General features: G+C 51.5%; 2 protein-coding genes across 2 annotated transcripts in view; both read right to left on the bottom strand.

The window, feature by feature from the left end:
- HSD17B10 (hydroxysteroid 17-beta dehydrogenase 10) overlaps positions 1 to 3,417 on the bottom strand; it is a 9,855-nt gene extending 6,438 nt beyond the window's left edge. Inside the window, exons 1-2 of the mRNA XM_018569140.1 lie at positions 3,322 to 3,417; positions 2,094 to 2,258 (exon numbers count right to left, since the gene is read on the bottom strand). Of these exons, the coding sequence (XP_018424642.1) occupies positions 2,094 to 2,258; positions 3,322 to 3,345 (189 nt within the window). The 5' untranslated portion in view covers positions 3,346 to 3,417. The remainder of the gene's footprint in view (positions 1 to 2,093; positions 2,259 to 3,321) is intronic.
- Positions 3,418 to 4,598: 1,181 nt separating this feature from the next.
- Positions 4,599 to 12,954, bottom strand: part of LOC108797528 (RIB43A-like with coiled-coils protein 2) — an 11,102-nt gene continuing 2,746 nt past the window's right edge. Inside the window, exons 4-8 of the mRNA XM_018569138.1 lie at positions 12,460 to 12,804; positions 11,333 to 11,451; positions 9,477 to 9,704; positions 7,370 to 7,536; positions 4,599 to 4,688 (exon numbers count right to left, since the gene is read on the bottom strand). Of these exons, the coding sequence (XP_018424640.1) occupies positions 4,607 to 4,688; positions 7,370 to 7,536; positions 9,477 to 9,704; positions 11,333 to 11,451; positions 12,460 to 12,804 (941 nt within the window). The 3' untranslated portion in view covers positions 4,599 to 4,606. The remainder of the gene's footprint in view (positions 4,689 to 7,369; positions 7,537 to 9,476; positions 9,705 to 11,332; positions 11,452 to 12,459; positions 12,805 to 12,954) is intronic.

A 12,954-nucleotide genomic window follows, 5' to 3' on the forward strand; every position in this document is an offset into this window, starting at 1 on the left:
TCCCCCTCCTCTCTCTGCCCCTCCTTCTGGCTGTGGTATGTCCCTTGTTGTCCTCGTGTCTAATGCAAGCCAACGGGCCTGCATCAGACAAGACGATGTCAGTGGTCCTTAGACTGCAGGGGCCCCGGGGGAGAAGAGGCTGCAGGGACCGGTCTAGCAGCCCAGAGGGAGCCGGGATCTGGTATGTAAATCTGTAAAGCCTGCAGAGCAGAAGTAGGATATCCAGCTGGGGTGCAACTACAAATCCCATGAGGCTCTGCAACACTCTGGCAGCCACAGGCATGACTCCCGCAGGCAGATGCATGATGGGATATGCAGTTTCACCACAGACGGGGTGCCGGAGTCTGCCCAACCCTGCTCTATAGGAAGGATATCCCCAATTTCCACCCTCATTCTCAGCCTGTAGTCCCCAAATAACCAACTGCAGGTTATGTGCAGGAATCCACCATGTGTAGAATAATGTGACCCCCCCCCCCCCCCTTATAGACCCCCATTATGTCTGATGAGGGGACCCTGCGTGGCATAATGTGACCCCCATTACATCTGATGAGGGGACCCTGCCTCATATGTGACCCCCATTATGTCTGATGAGGGGACCCTGCGTGGCATAATGTGACCCCCATTACATCTGATGAGGGGACCCTGCCTCATATGTGACCCCCATTATGTCTGATGAGGGGACCCTGCGTGGCATAATGTGACCCCCATTACATCTGATGAGGGGACCCTGCCTCATATGTGACCCCCATTATGTCTGATGAGGGGACCCTGCGTGGCATAATGTGACCCCCATTACATCTGATGAGGGGACCCTGCCTCATATGTGACCCCCATTATGTCTGATGAGGGGACCCTGCGTGGCATAATGTGACCCCCATTACATCTGATGAGGGGACCCTGCCTCATATGTGACCCCCATTATGTCTGATGAGGGGACCCTGCGTGGCATAATGTGACCCCCATTACATCTGATGAGGGGACCCTGCCTCATATGTGACCCCCATTATGTCTGATGAGGGGACCCTGCGTGGCATAATGTGACCCCCATTACATCTGATGAGGGGACCCTGCCTCATATGTGACCCCCATTATGTCTGATGAGGGGACCCTGCGTGGCATAATGTGACCCCCATTACATCTGATGAGGGGACCCTGCCTCATATGTGACCCCCATTATGTCTGATGAGGGGACCCTGCGTGGCATAATGTGACCCCCATTACATCTGATGAGGGGACCCTGCCTCATATGTGACCCCCATTATGTCTGATGAGGGGACCCTGCGTGGCATAATGTGACCCCCATTACATCTGATGAGGGGACCCTGCCTCATATGTGACCCCCATTATGTCTGATGAGGGGACCCTGCGTGGCATAATGTGCCCCCCATTACATCTGATGAGGGGACCCTGCCTCATATGTGACCCCCATTATGTCTGATGAGGGGACCCTGCGTGGCATAATGTGACCCCCATTACATCTGATGAGGGGACCCTGCCTCATATGTGACCCCCATTATGTCTGATGAGGGGACCCTGCCTGATATGTGACCCCCATTATGTCTGATGAAGAGACCCCATCTAGCATAACGTGACCTCCATTATGTCTGATGAGGGGACCCTGCGTGGCATAATGTGACTCCCATTATGTCTGATGAGGGGACCCTGCCTGATATGTGACCACCATTATATCTGATGAAGAGACCCCCATCTAGCATAACGTGACCCCCATTATGCCTGATGAAGGGACCCCGCATGATCATGAAATGTCATGTTATCTGTCATTGGGTGAAGAGCCATTGGTGTGCTGGTGACATATTTGCTTGTTACATGAAACACATCCCCATCCCCCACTTACCTGAATGTCGGGGTTCTTCTCCCCGCACAGCAGAGCCCCATATAAAAGTAAATGGGGGTTCTTCTGAGCAGGAAAGATACAATGTGTACAAAAGAGAACCGCCATGTCCAATGATATCATTCACACCAGTGTCTGACACTGCGTCTGCTCCTATATAGGGCGGGCGTTCCTAAAACATTACATGTGGTCACCGACTAGAACGGCCTCCACACGGTACGGCAGCCTCTTGTATACCTACATCAGTGGGGGCGAAGGCACACTTGTCTCCGAGGGACTTGGCCACGTTGCTGCCGTCCGAAGTGGGCAAATCCAGGATGACAGCGCTGGCTCCCTGATGCACCAACCGCTCCACCGTGGCCCGGCCAAGACCCGACGCTCCTCCGGTGACAATGCCGACCAGGCCCTGCAATAAAAAAGACCGCATGGTAAAGCCCAAGCTGTAAAAGTGGCTATATGCTGATGTCAGGTTCCTTATAGAATAACGGATTCGAGGATGACGTTGCAGGAAGTTGTTACCGGAACAAACTGTTGTTCTCCCGTCCTTCACTTCCTGTCTGGTTGAGCTGTTGTCACCTTACTACGTGCTGCAATGCAGGTGCTTTGGGGGTGGCCTTTAAAATGAATAGCACCGCGTTGCACCAAAATAGGTTACCGCTCACGTTATCGCATCGTGGCCATGTGGACAAGACTTTGAATCTGACAACCTTGACCCACTACCTCACAAGTAGCATCAGCGTTGTCAGCCTGCTTTCGAAGCACGTCCAGGGCTTCGAAAGAAAAATCAGCGGTCAGCCTGCTGTGCGAGTGTCTTCACTTGGCCAGTGAACCGCCCGTCTGATCCATTGGACCGCCTATCTGATAGGCTGGCCAACTGGAGGAGCACACACAGCAGGCTGACAACAGCAATTCTAATTGCAAAACAGTGGGTTAGCCTTGTCAGCCAGAAACAGGAAGTGATGTCAGCCTGGAACAGGAAGTGCAGTTACTGGCAGGATTTCCAGGGTAAAGAACTTTGCAACAGAGTAACAAAAATCAATTTGCTTTGGAAAACTGAAATATGCCAAACATACCAAAACAAAAAAAGATTGAGGGTTTACCTGCATTTCAATCTAAGTGCAGTAACCCCTAGCAACCACTCCTATCCCTAAAAACAGGCCAGAAAAGGTGGGTTGTGATTGGCTGCTGTTGGTAAGTGCAGCAACCCCTAGCAACCAATCAAAAGTCACTTTGCTGAAACCAGAGCTGTAAAAGCGTCTTGCGATTGGTTGCACCGTGCGATGTGATGGCCCTGTGAGTACCAGGTGTAGCTATGCTGTATGGTGACAGGTAGAAGGTCATGCTCTGTGATCACGTGGCTGCACGTTGCTAAGCCCCTGAGGTCGCCACAGTGAGCCCCCGCAGCATGCCTGTCCTCCATGGCCGCCGAAACCTAACCCGACCCGCTTCACCCTTCACCGCCCGCTCACCTTCAGGCTCCGTACACTCGCCATGATTCCCAGAGCCCTGCCAAGACAGCCAACCAATCAACTCTCAGGAAGCCGGACGGCTGTCAAATCAAAAGGGCGAACGTCACGCAGGTCAAGACAATTTTTAGCCATTCAGAAGGGAGATGGAACATCCCGCCCACCAATCGCAGCAGGGAGCGCGGGTTTAAAGGAATCTCAGCGCGGTCTGCCGACTTTTAAACGCTTCTTAAAGGTGACATTGAAAACAACAGTGCGCATGCGCTAAGCTCTCCAGGGTGCTGAAAGCCTCTATTCAGGCACATTGTCATGCGGTAAAAGCCGAGGCCGTCATTTCTGGCCTCCGTAACAAAATGCAGGTTGACTGGCTGTGATTGACGTACTTTTGAGTCAGAATTCCTCATCTCAATACAGGTTCTAAGTCAGTGACTCGGAAAACTTCCACATGACTGCTCCTTCATGGGGGGGCTGAGCAGAGCAGAGAGGAATCTGCTGATGACTTGTTACAGATTCGGCCCCCCCCCCCACTTCTACATTACCACAATACATACCTATCACATGCATGCCCCCCACCTCTACATTGCCGCAATACATACATATCACATACATGCCCCCCCACCTCTACATTATCGCAATACATACATATCACATACATGCCCCCCCCCACATTACTGTAATACATACATATCACATACATGACACCCCCCCTCTACATTACCGCAATACATACATGTCACATAGCTTCTACCAGACACAAAAAAATCAGTTTTTGGTTGTTTAACCCTTTAGATTCGCAAGGTGGAACTACAAATCCCATGAGGCATTGCAAGATTCTCACAGACATGACTCCTGAAGAGAGATGCATCATGGGATTTGTAGTTTCACCCCACAGCTGGAGGGCCGGAGGTTTGAGACCCTAGGCTTAGAGCCTCGGTCAGATTCTGATTGCCCCTCCAGTCCGTTGGGGGGATTTGTTCTCACTTTATGTGTCCTGGTGGCCGTTTTTACTGAGCACAATCTGAAGGTAAATCTAACGCTGCCCACACACGCTACAATCTGATTGTACCGACATCTTTCCATCTATAAAGTAAACTGTACAATCAGACCGGCCCGTGTGTGGTCAGCTCCCCGATATCTCATGCAGACAACAACACGGGACATACAAAGAATTGACGACTGTGTTCCAAACAATATCTTTATTTCTATGAAGGATCGGACGGGACCCGTGGTCAGAGACTACGGCCATCGTTCACGGGAGGGGCGGAGTCACCGGAGGGGGACGTCTTGTTCAGCGGGTGGTAGTGTTGAACTGGCTGTGGTAATGTCCGGTCGGGTGGTTGGTGTACAAGACTTTATCCAGGTACTCCAGGCTACAGAGACACAAATTATTCATATTTACAATCGGTTTATTATTATTATTATTATTATACAGGATTTATATAGCGCCAACAGTGTGCGCAGCGCTTTACAATATAAGGAAGACATTACAAGACAAGATGGTGAGGAGGGCCCCGCCCCTGAGGGGCTTACAATCTAAGTGGGAGGGGCCAGTGATACATGAGGAGGGAGCTGTGTGGGGATTAATGGTTCAGCGGTCAGGTTGAGGCGGGATCGGCTTCCCTGAAGAGATCAGTCTTAAGGGATCGCCTAAAGGCAGTCAGAGTGGGAGATAGACGGACAGGTTGGGGTAGAGAGTTCCACAGGATGGGGGGAGACTCTAGAGATGTCCTGGAGGCGAGCATGGGAGGAGTTGACAAGGGAGCTGGAAAGCAGGAGGTCTTGGGAGAAGCGGAGGGGGCGATTGGGGTTTATTGTTTTATAACGACCAGAAGAGAACAATGAAAATAACGAAATACCCCAAATAAACCTTTTCACCTCTCTTCCTGGTAATGATCGAGCACCTCAAAACATGACTGTCTATGGCACCCCCTTCCCGAGCGAGTGATGGCCCAGCACGCACAGCATAGTAGTGCCTAGGCATGCCTTTGACCTTATATGGTATACTGCCATATTAGGTCAGTGTCATTTGGCAACTATAGGTATGTAAGGTAGGGATGCACCGATACTAGTATCAATATCTAGTATCAGTATCTAGTATCTAGCCAATCAGGAAGCCGGGAAGCGGATCATGACATGTCGCCCGGCTTACTGATTGGCTAGGAAGCCGGCTTCACGTGCTGCTAAGCAGCCTGTCTATGAGACCAATCAGTCTATGAAACCAATCAGGAAGCCGGGCGGCACGTATTGACCCGCCTGCTGGCTTCCTGATTGGTCAGAAAGCCAGGCTGCCTAGGAACAAGTGAAGCCGGCTTCTGAGCCAATCAGGGAGGCGGGTCATTACGCGCCACCTGGCTTCCTGATTGGCTGGGAAGCCGACTTTACGTGTTGCTAAGCGGCCTGGCTTCCTGGCCTATCAGGAAGCCGGACGGCACCTCATCACCTGCCACCCGGCTTCCTGATTGGTCAGGAAGCCAGACAGTCTCTTTAGCGAAAGAACACCGGCTTCACAGGCAATCAGGAAGCCGGGCGACAGGTTATGATCCACCGCCCGACTTTCTGATAATTGGGGCGCATTGCACCAGTACTCGGATTCGGTACTGAAAAAAAAAATATTGGTACTCGTACTCGATACCGAAAAACTGGCATCAGCGCATCCCTAATATAAGGTCAATGACATCACTGCATCCCGCCCCTTTGCATATGTCATCAATGACATCCCGCCCCTTTGCATATGTTATCAATGACATCCCGCCCCATTGCATGTGTCATCAATGACATCCCGCCCCTTTGCATATGTCATCAATGACATCCCGCCCTTTTGCCTATGTCATCAATGACATCCAGCCCCTTTGCCTATGTCATCAATGACATCCCGCCCCTTTGCCTATGTCATCAATGACATCCCACCCCATTGCATATGTCATCAATGACATCCCGTCCCTTTGCATATGTCATCAATGACATCCCGCCCCTTTGCCTATGTCATCAATGACATCCTGCCCCATTGACTATGTCATCAATGACATCCCGCCCCATTGCATATGTCATCAATGACATCCCGCCCCATTGCATATGTCATCAATGACATCCCGCCCCTTTGCATATGTCAAGCAGGGAATTCCACACCAGCAGCTAATTTGGCATCACAAAAGGAGCCCCTCCTGAACACGGAAGGAAGCTCCTGTGCCGCCCAATCAGCTGCTGGTGTGGAATTCCCCCTTCCGCCGCTTGTTGTGAGCGGCGGGGTGCAGTGACGTTGTTGACCTTATATGGCTACAGGCCTTTATTTGGTAAATTGACCTAATATGACCTATATGGCCATATAAGGTAAATGATGTCAGCACAAGTATCCCGTCCCTTTGTTTACATGCAGCTGCGGGACGGGGAATGCACCGTACAGCAGCTGATTGGGTGGAAGTGCCCATGGTCTTCTTTGTTCAGAGGAGCTTACTGTAGGATGGGCCCGGAGCTAATGCCTAATAATGACAAGGTCCTTTCCATCATGGAAGATGAGTGTTTTCCTATCTGCTCTCCGCTAGGACATGACAGAGGTTACTCCACCTGCGACTGCACGTTATTCTGCGGCCTGCTACGGAGTGTTCTCTGCATAATGCTGCAAACAACACTCAGTGGTCAATGATGTGCGGGAGCTTTCTTTGTCGAGTTTTTCCAAGCCCGCACCAAACTGTGAATGACACCCCCACGACCCACCCCAATGTCGTGGCGAGGGCATTCCCTGCCCCTCCGTGTCCTCCTAAGGTATATTTTCTCTTACTTCCTGTGCAAGCGACGGGTGTCAGATGCAACAGGAAGTGAAGAGAAATCTCCTCTATAAGGACACAGTGAACACCCAATAGAAGGTCTCATTCTTCCCCATGGAGTGAAGCTTTCATCATTCAGCATTGACTCCCCATTGGTTGCTATGGAGCGCCTCTCACCTGCTGCACTCGGGTGGACCTTTTAGCCTAAAATCCTCATTTACATTTGCCCCCTCAGTCTGGGTCAGTCTGGGTCCCGGGTACCGAGGAAAGGCTCGGTGCCAGTCACTTACTGTGCCCTCTGCTCTCTGTTCAGCTGCTGGTTGTATTGATCGGTTCTCTTCCTGATCTCCCTGCTCAGCTGTTCTTCTTGCTGCTCCAAGGTCATTGCGGCACGAGCCGCCAGGAACCTCTGCCTGTCCCACTCCGTGTCTTGCTGCTTCTCTTCCTCCTTCAGCCTCTGAGAAAGACAACAGCAGGAGAAAGGATTACAGTCTGCAAATATCGTCCTCATACAATCATGTCTATTCTCGGTGAGCTCTGTGTATTTCCTCCAGATCTGTGCGGTAATCCAGCGTGAGACTTCCTGTAATAAAGACCGCCCACTGCTGCTCTCTCTCCTTGTGCAGGGTGACTGGTCTTGCCTCCGCCCCCTCCTGTAATAAAGACCGCTCACTACTGCTCTCTCTCATGGTGTAGGGTGACTGGTCTCGTCTCCGCCCCCCTCCTGTAATAAAGACCGGTCACTGCTGCTCTCTCTCCTTGGGCAGGGTGACTGGTCTTGCCTCCCCCCCCTCCTGTAATAAAGACCGGTCACTGCTGCTCTCTCTCCTTGGGCAGGGTGACTGGTCTTGCCTCCCCCCCCTCCTGTAATAAAGACCGGTCACTGCTGCTCTCTCTCCTTGGGCAGGGTGACTGGTCTTGCCTCCCCCCCCTCCTGTAATAAAGACCGGTCACTGCTGCTCTCTCTCCTTGGGCAGGGTGACTGGTCTTGCCTCCCCCCCCTCCTGTAATAAAGACCGGTCACTGCTGCTCTCTCTCCTTGGGCAGGGTGACTGGTCTTGCCTCCCCCCCCTCCTGTAATAAAGACCGGTCACTGCTGCTCTCTCTCCTTGGGCAGGGTGACTGGTCTTGCCTCCCCCCCCTCCTGTAATAAAGACCGGTCACTGCTGCTCTCTCTCCTTGGGCAGGGTGACTGGTCTTGCCTCCCCCCCCTCCTGTAATAAAGACCGGTCACTGCTGCTCTCTCTCCTTGGGCAGGGTGACTGGTCTTGCCTCCCCCCCCTCCTGTAATAAAGACCGGTCACTGCTGCTCTCTCTCCTTGGGCAGGGTGACTGGTCTTGCCTCCCCCCCCTCCTGTAATAAAGACCGGTCACTGCTGCTCTCTCTCCTTGGGCAGGGTGACTGGTCTTGCCTCCCCCCCCTCCTGTAATAAAGACCGGTCACTGCTGCTCTCTCTCCTTGTGCAGGGTGACTAGTCTTGTCTCCTCCCCCTCCTGTAATAAAAACCACTCACTGCTGTTCTCTCTCTCCTTGTGCAGGGTGACTGGTCTACTGCCAACCATCTGTTAGAAAATGGATAAAACTCCTATCCTAAACAAACTTCTAAAAAAACACAGGGGTTATAAAGCTGAATTCTTGGGTACATAAATAATGTCGAAATACAAGAGGCATGTGTACTCGTACTTCAATCTTGGTGAGGTTTGTAATATTTCTTCCAGATCTGTGCAGAGTGAAACTTTTGCCTCTGTGCTGGAGCTTCCCGTAATAAAGACCAATCACTGCTGCTCTCTCTCATGGTACAGGGTACTATACTGGTCTTGTATCCGCCCCAACCTCTACCTTTCTGCAGGCAGCCTGTAGTGGATGGGGTCTGAAAATGCTAGCTGCCTGGCTGTCCTGCTCACCGTTTCAAAAGCTGTTACTGAGCCTCCCCCAGTATGCAGATAAGGGGCATCTGAAACTACTCTGACCTTCCTATTATATAAATGTGTGCCTAGCCAGTGACTTATGAATGCTGAGCAGATCAGCCAGGCAGCAAGAGTTTTCTCAAAGAAAGTCAGCAGTGGCATCTTCTCTGTGTCCCGACTGGAGAATCTCAAACCCTCAATCTATTTTTCCTGGTTGCCGTTGTCACTGGGGCAAGAAGTGATGGGAAATCTTCCAGAAGGGACACTTGCAGGGGCGTCATAAGGGGGGTGCGGCCCGCACCCGGGTGACACCATTGGAGGGGTGACACCAATATGACTGACAGTCATTTTGGTGTACCCCCTCCGAAAAGTCGGGCACTCGGTCATGGACAGTTGCAGGAGACGGAGGAAGGGACCTAAATCAGCTAAACAATCCCCAAGTGACTGTTTTTATGAACTATGAACATGACAGTAATTGGTTTTTTCTACCTGTTTTTCCTGCCGTTGCTGCTCCTGCGTTTCCAGGATGGCTTTGAGCTGCTCGGGGCTCATGCCTTTCCAGCGATCTGGCACAACCCGGTGAGGCCCATAGCCGCTAACCGCCGCTGCCGGATTTTCCGTCAGTATGTCCCCGGTCAGGTGGTTATAAATTTCGGCAAAGTTGTGATCTTCTTCTTGTTTCTTTTCCAGCTTCCTGCGCTCTGATTCCTCCATGGACTAGGTACGTGATAGAGACAGAGGTCAGCGCTACGGGAACCCATCTCCCGCCATGCGAAAATGGCAAAACCATATTACCCCGTGCAGTCAGCTTATGTTATGAACCCATCTCCCGCCATATAGGAACCCATCTCCCGCCATGCAGGAACCCATCTCCCGCCATGAGAAAATGGCAAAACCATATTACCCCGTGCAGTCACCTTATGTTATGAACCTTGTCCAATAGCTGCTTTGCATGCTGTGCATTATCATGTACAGAGACCTTGCCGAGTGCCCTGTGTGCGCCATTAATACAGCATAGAGATGCACACAGGGGTTGCAAGTCAGAGTATATCCTGAGCACATACACTATATGTATATGTGATAAATATATATACATACATACATACATACAGGGGCGTAACTAGAAATCACAGGGCCCCATAGCAACATTTTGTATGGGGCCCTGTAATTTCTAGTTATGCCCCTTGCAGAGCCCACCTGATATGCCAAACAGCCCACCTGAGAGTGACCCTGCGGAGCCCACCGTAGACTCTCTATGGCGGGCTCTCCAGGGTCTCAGGTGGGCTGCACACCTCTTACCTGTCAGCGCAGTCCGTCTCCTCTTCCGTCCCCTGCCTCCTCTTCCATCGATGGGCCTCGCCTCCTCTTACATCACTGGCCCCTCCTGCTCTTAGGTCGCCGGGCCCCGCCCCCTCCACTGCAAACGCCGGGTCCAGTCTCTTCTGCAGAAGCTGTCACTGACACAGCTCAGCGGCGGATGTGAGGAAGAACGCGGCGCGTTCCTCTTGACAGCAAACATGTCAAGCTTTAAAACTGCGCGCGCCCGCAAAATCACAAAAAACAACCGCACCCCAAATTTCCCTTTGGCGCCGCTTTAAACGCTTTTACCGCTCATCAGTTTAGTGTTATCAGTGATAAATGGGTAGAGAATTATTACTCTCATTCCGACGTTCTCGGTGATATGTAACATGTGCGGCAAATTGGGCGCAATCGTCATTTTCGCACGTAGGCGCACCCGACGCATGTTTGTGTGTGCATGTGGGGGGCGGGGGACTTTAAAAAAAATGTTGTGTTTTGTTTTTTTTTATTACTCTTTTTTTTATTTTTTTTTACACTTAACTTTATTGCTATCACATGGGGGGGGGGCTAAGAAGCCCCTTATGTGATAGTCAATTTACATGACAGGTCATCTTTATGGAGGCATCAGGGGTCCCCAAGACCCATAATGTCACCTAGGGACCCCCGGAGAAGCTGATGAATCAGAGATCTGCTTTACCAGCTTCTCAAGCTGGTAGAGTGACACAGGAATGCAGAAGTGATGTCATTATACATCACTTCCTGCATTCGGGGACCGGAGAGGAGATCAGAGGTAGATTGTGTACCGATCTCCCTTTGATCTCCTGTCACAGGCAAGCCATGTCGGTCCCAGCCGCACCGGGCACAGCGGATCCCGGGACCGGCAATAGCAGTGACGGCTAATACAAGCGACTAGAGACGCCCGATCGCTGGAGTGTAAAGCTCCGGGCCATTTGCCTACCCCTGCTCTAGGGGCTGCTATACCCCAGTTGTGTACACCAGGCCGTTGTCATGGGGTAGATCGGGATGCTGAGGTCTGTATGACTTACCAATGCTTGGTTGAAGTTATTGATGGCCATGTTCACAGCCTTCCTGCATTCTTCTTCCATCTTGCTCATGTGCTGGGCTCTCTCGTCCAGCTCCACCCTTTTCTTGTCATATAAATCATCTGGGAAGTGCACAGAGAGTTCACAAGAGTAAAATCCATGAAACGAGAGACGAACAGAAAGTTTTCACTTCCAAAAATAAAATACGTACAGTCCATGCGTCCCCGATCTTATAATCAGGGAGCCGCTCATTACAAAGTTTCTGGTTTTCCTCTCCTTATGGAAATCCCACTCGGTGTTTACTTCTGATTTCTATAAACAGCTCAACATTGAACTCTGGGATAAGCAGAGGATGTCTACATACAAGAGCCATGTGTATTCTTCCTGGAATCTTGGGGAGCTTTGTGTATTTCTTCCAGATCTGGGTGAGACTCGGAGCTTCCTGTAATAAAGACCGCTCACTGCTGCGCTGTCTCCTTGTGCAGGGTGACGGGTCTGGTCTCCGCCCCCTCCTGTAATAAAGACTGGTCACTGCTGCGCTCTCTCCTTGTGTAGGGTGACAGGTCTTGTCTCCGCCCCCTCCTGTAATAAAGACCGCTCACTGCTGCGCTGTCTCCTTGTGCAGGGTGACGGGTCTGGTCTCCGCCCCCTCCTGTAATAAAGACCGCTCACTGCTGCTCACTCTCTTTGTGCAAGGTGACTGGTCTAGTCTCCGCCCCTCCTGTAATAAAGACCGCTTACTGCTGCTCTCTCTCCTTGTGTAGAGTGCTGAGGTTGCCTACCCCTGCTCTACAGTATCCAGCACACTTATCAATTTGTCAGATCCCCGGTCCCCCAGTTCATGCTGTGGTTCCCTCCACCATTCCCTATGTCACTGCTTTGTCCAGTAGTGATGTAGAGCTTCATGGGAGGAACCATGGAGAGCAGAGGGGGAGACCAGTGATTTGACGCTGCTGGACGTGTTGGATGAAGAAGACACGTCGGGCAAAGATATCTCAGGGATACAAAGGAGAACAGCAGTGTGGGCTGCGGCACAGGAAGTGACTTCTATGGCAGGAAGTACGATCTTTTATATTTATTTCAACGTGACAGGGTCTCTTTAAGTGTTTCCACGACTCCCTTCGACTGACCTGCATATTTTTTCTGTGCTTCGCTCCTCTTCCTCTCATCCTTCTGTTCCGTCAGCCAGGTTTTAGTCAGATCCGCCTGCAGCTTCTTTCGTTCCTTCTCGCTCAGGTCTTCTCCTGCAAACTTCTGTAAGCTGGCGGGCCCACATCTGGGATCGTGGTCACTCACTCGAGCAGGCCGGTCCTTCTTCAGTGCGTCCGGGTCATACAGGTCAAATTCCCTCCTGGTCTCGGGCTGTTGCTGGCCTTCTCTGAATTTCTGCACCCCCTTGTCTAGGTCTCGGGCGATCTCATGTTCTCGTTGTTCCAGCATCTGAGCAATCTTATCATACTGCTGCCGGTCTCCATCTGCAAAAGGTGATAAACGGGTCACATTCACATTCACACAGATGTTAGAAGCATTCATATTTCTGGTATGACTGAGACCCCGTTCACACTGAGCAGTTTATCGTGCAATTTCGCGGGGGGGGGGGGGGGGACCCCCGACAGGGGGCCGGG

The sequence above is a fragment of the Nanorana parkeri genome, unplaced genomic scaffold (genome assembly GCF_000935625.1).
Source record: "Nanorana parkeri isolate BGI_ZX_2015 unplaced genomic scaffold, ASM93562v1 scaffold1291, whole genome shotgun sequence".
NCBI classification, from domain to species: Eukaryota; Metazoa; Chordata; class Amphibia; order Anura; family Dicroglossidae; genus Nanorana; species Nanorana parkeri.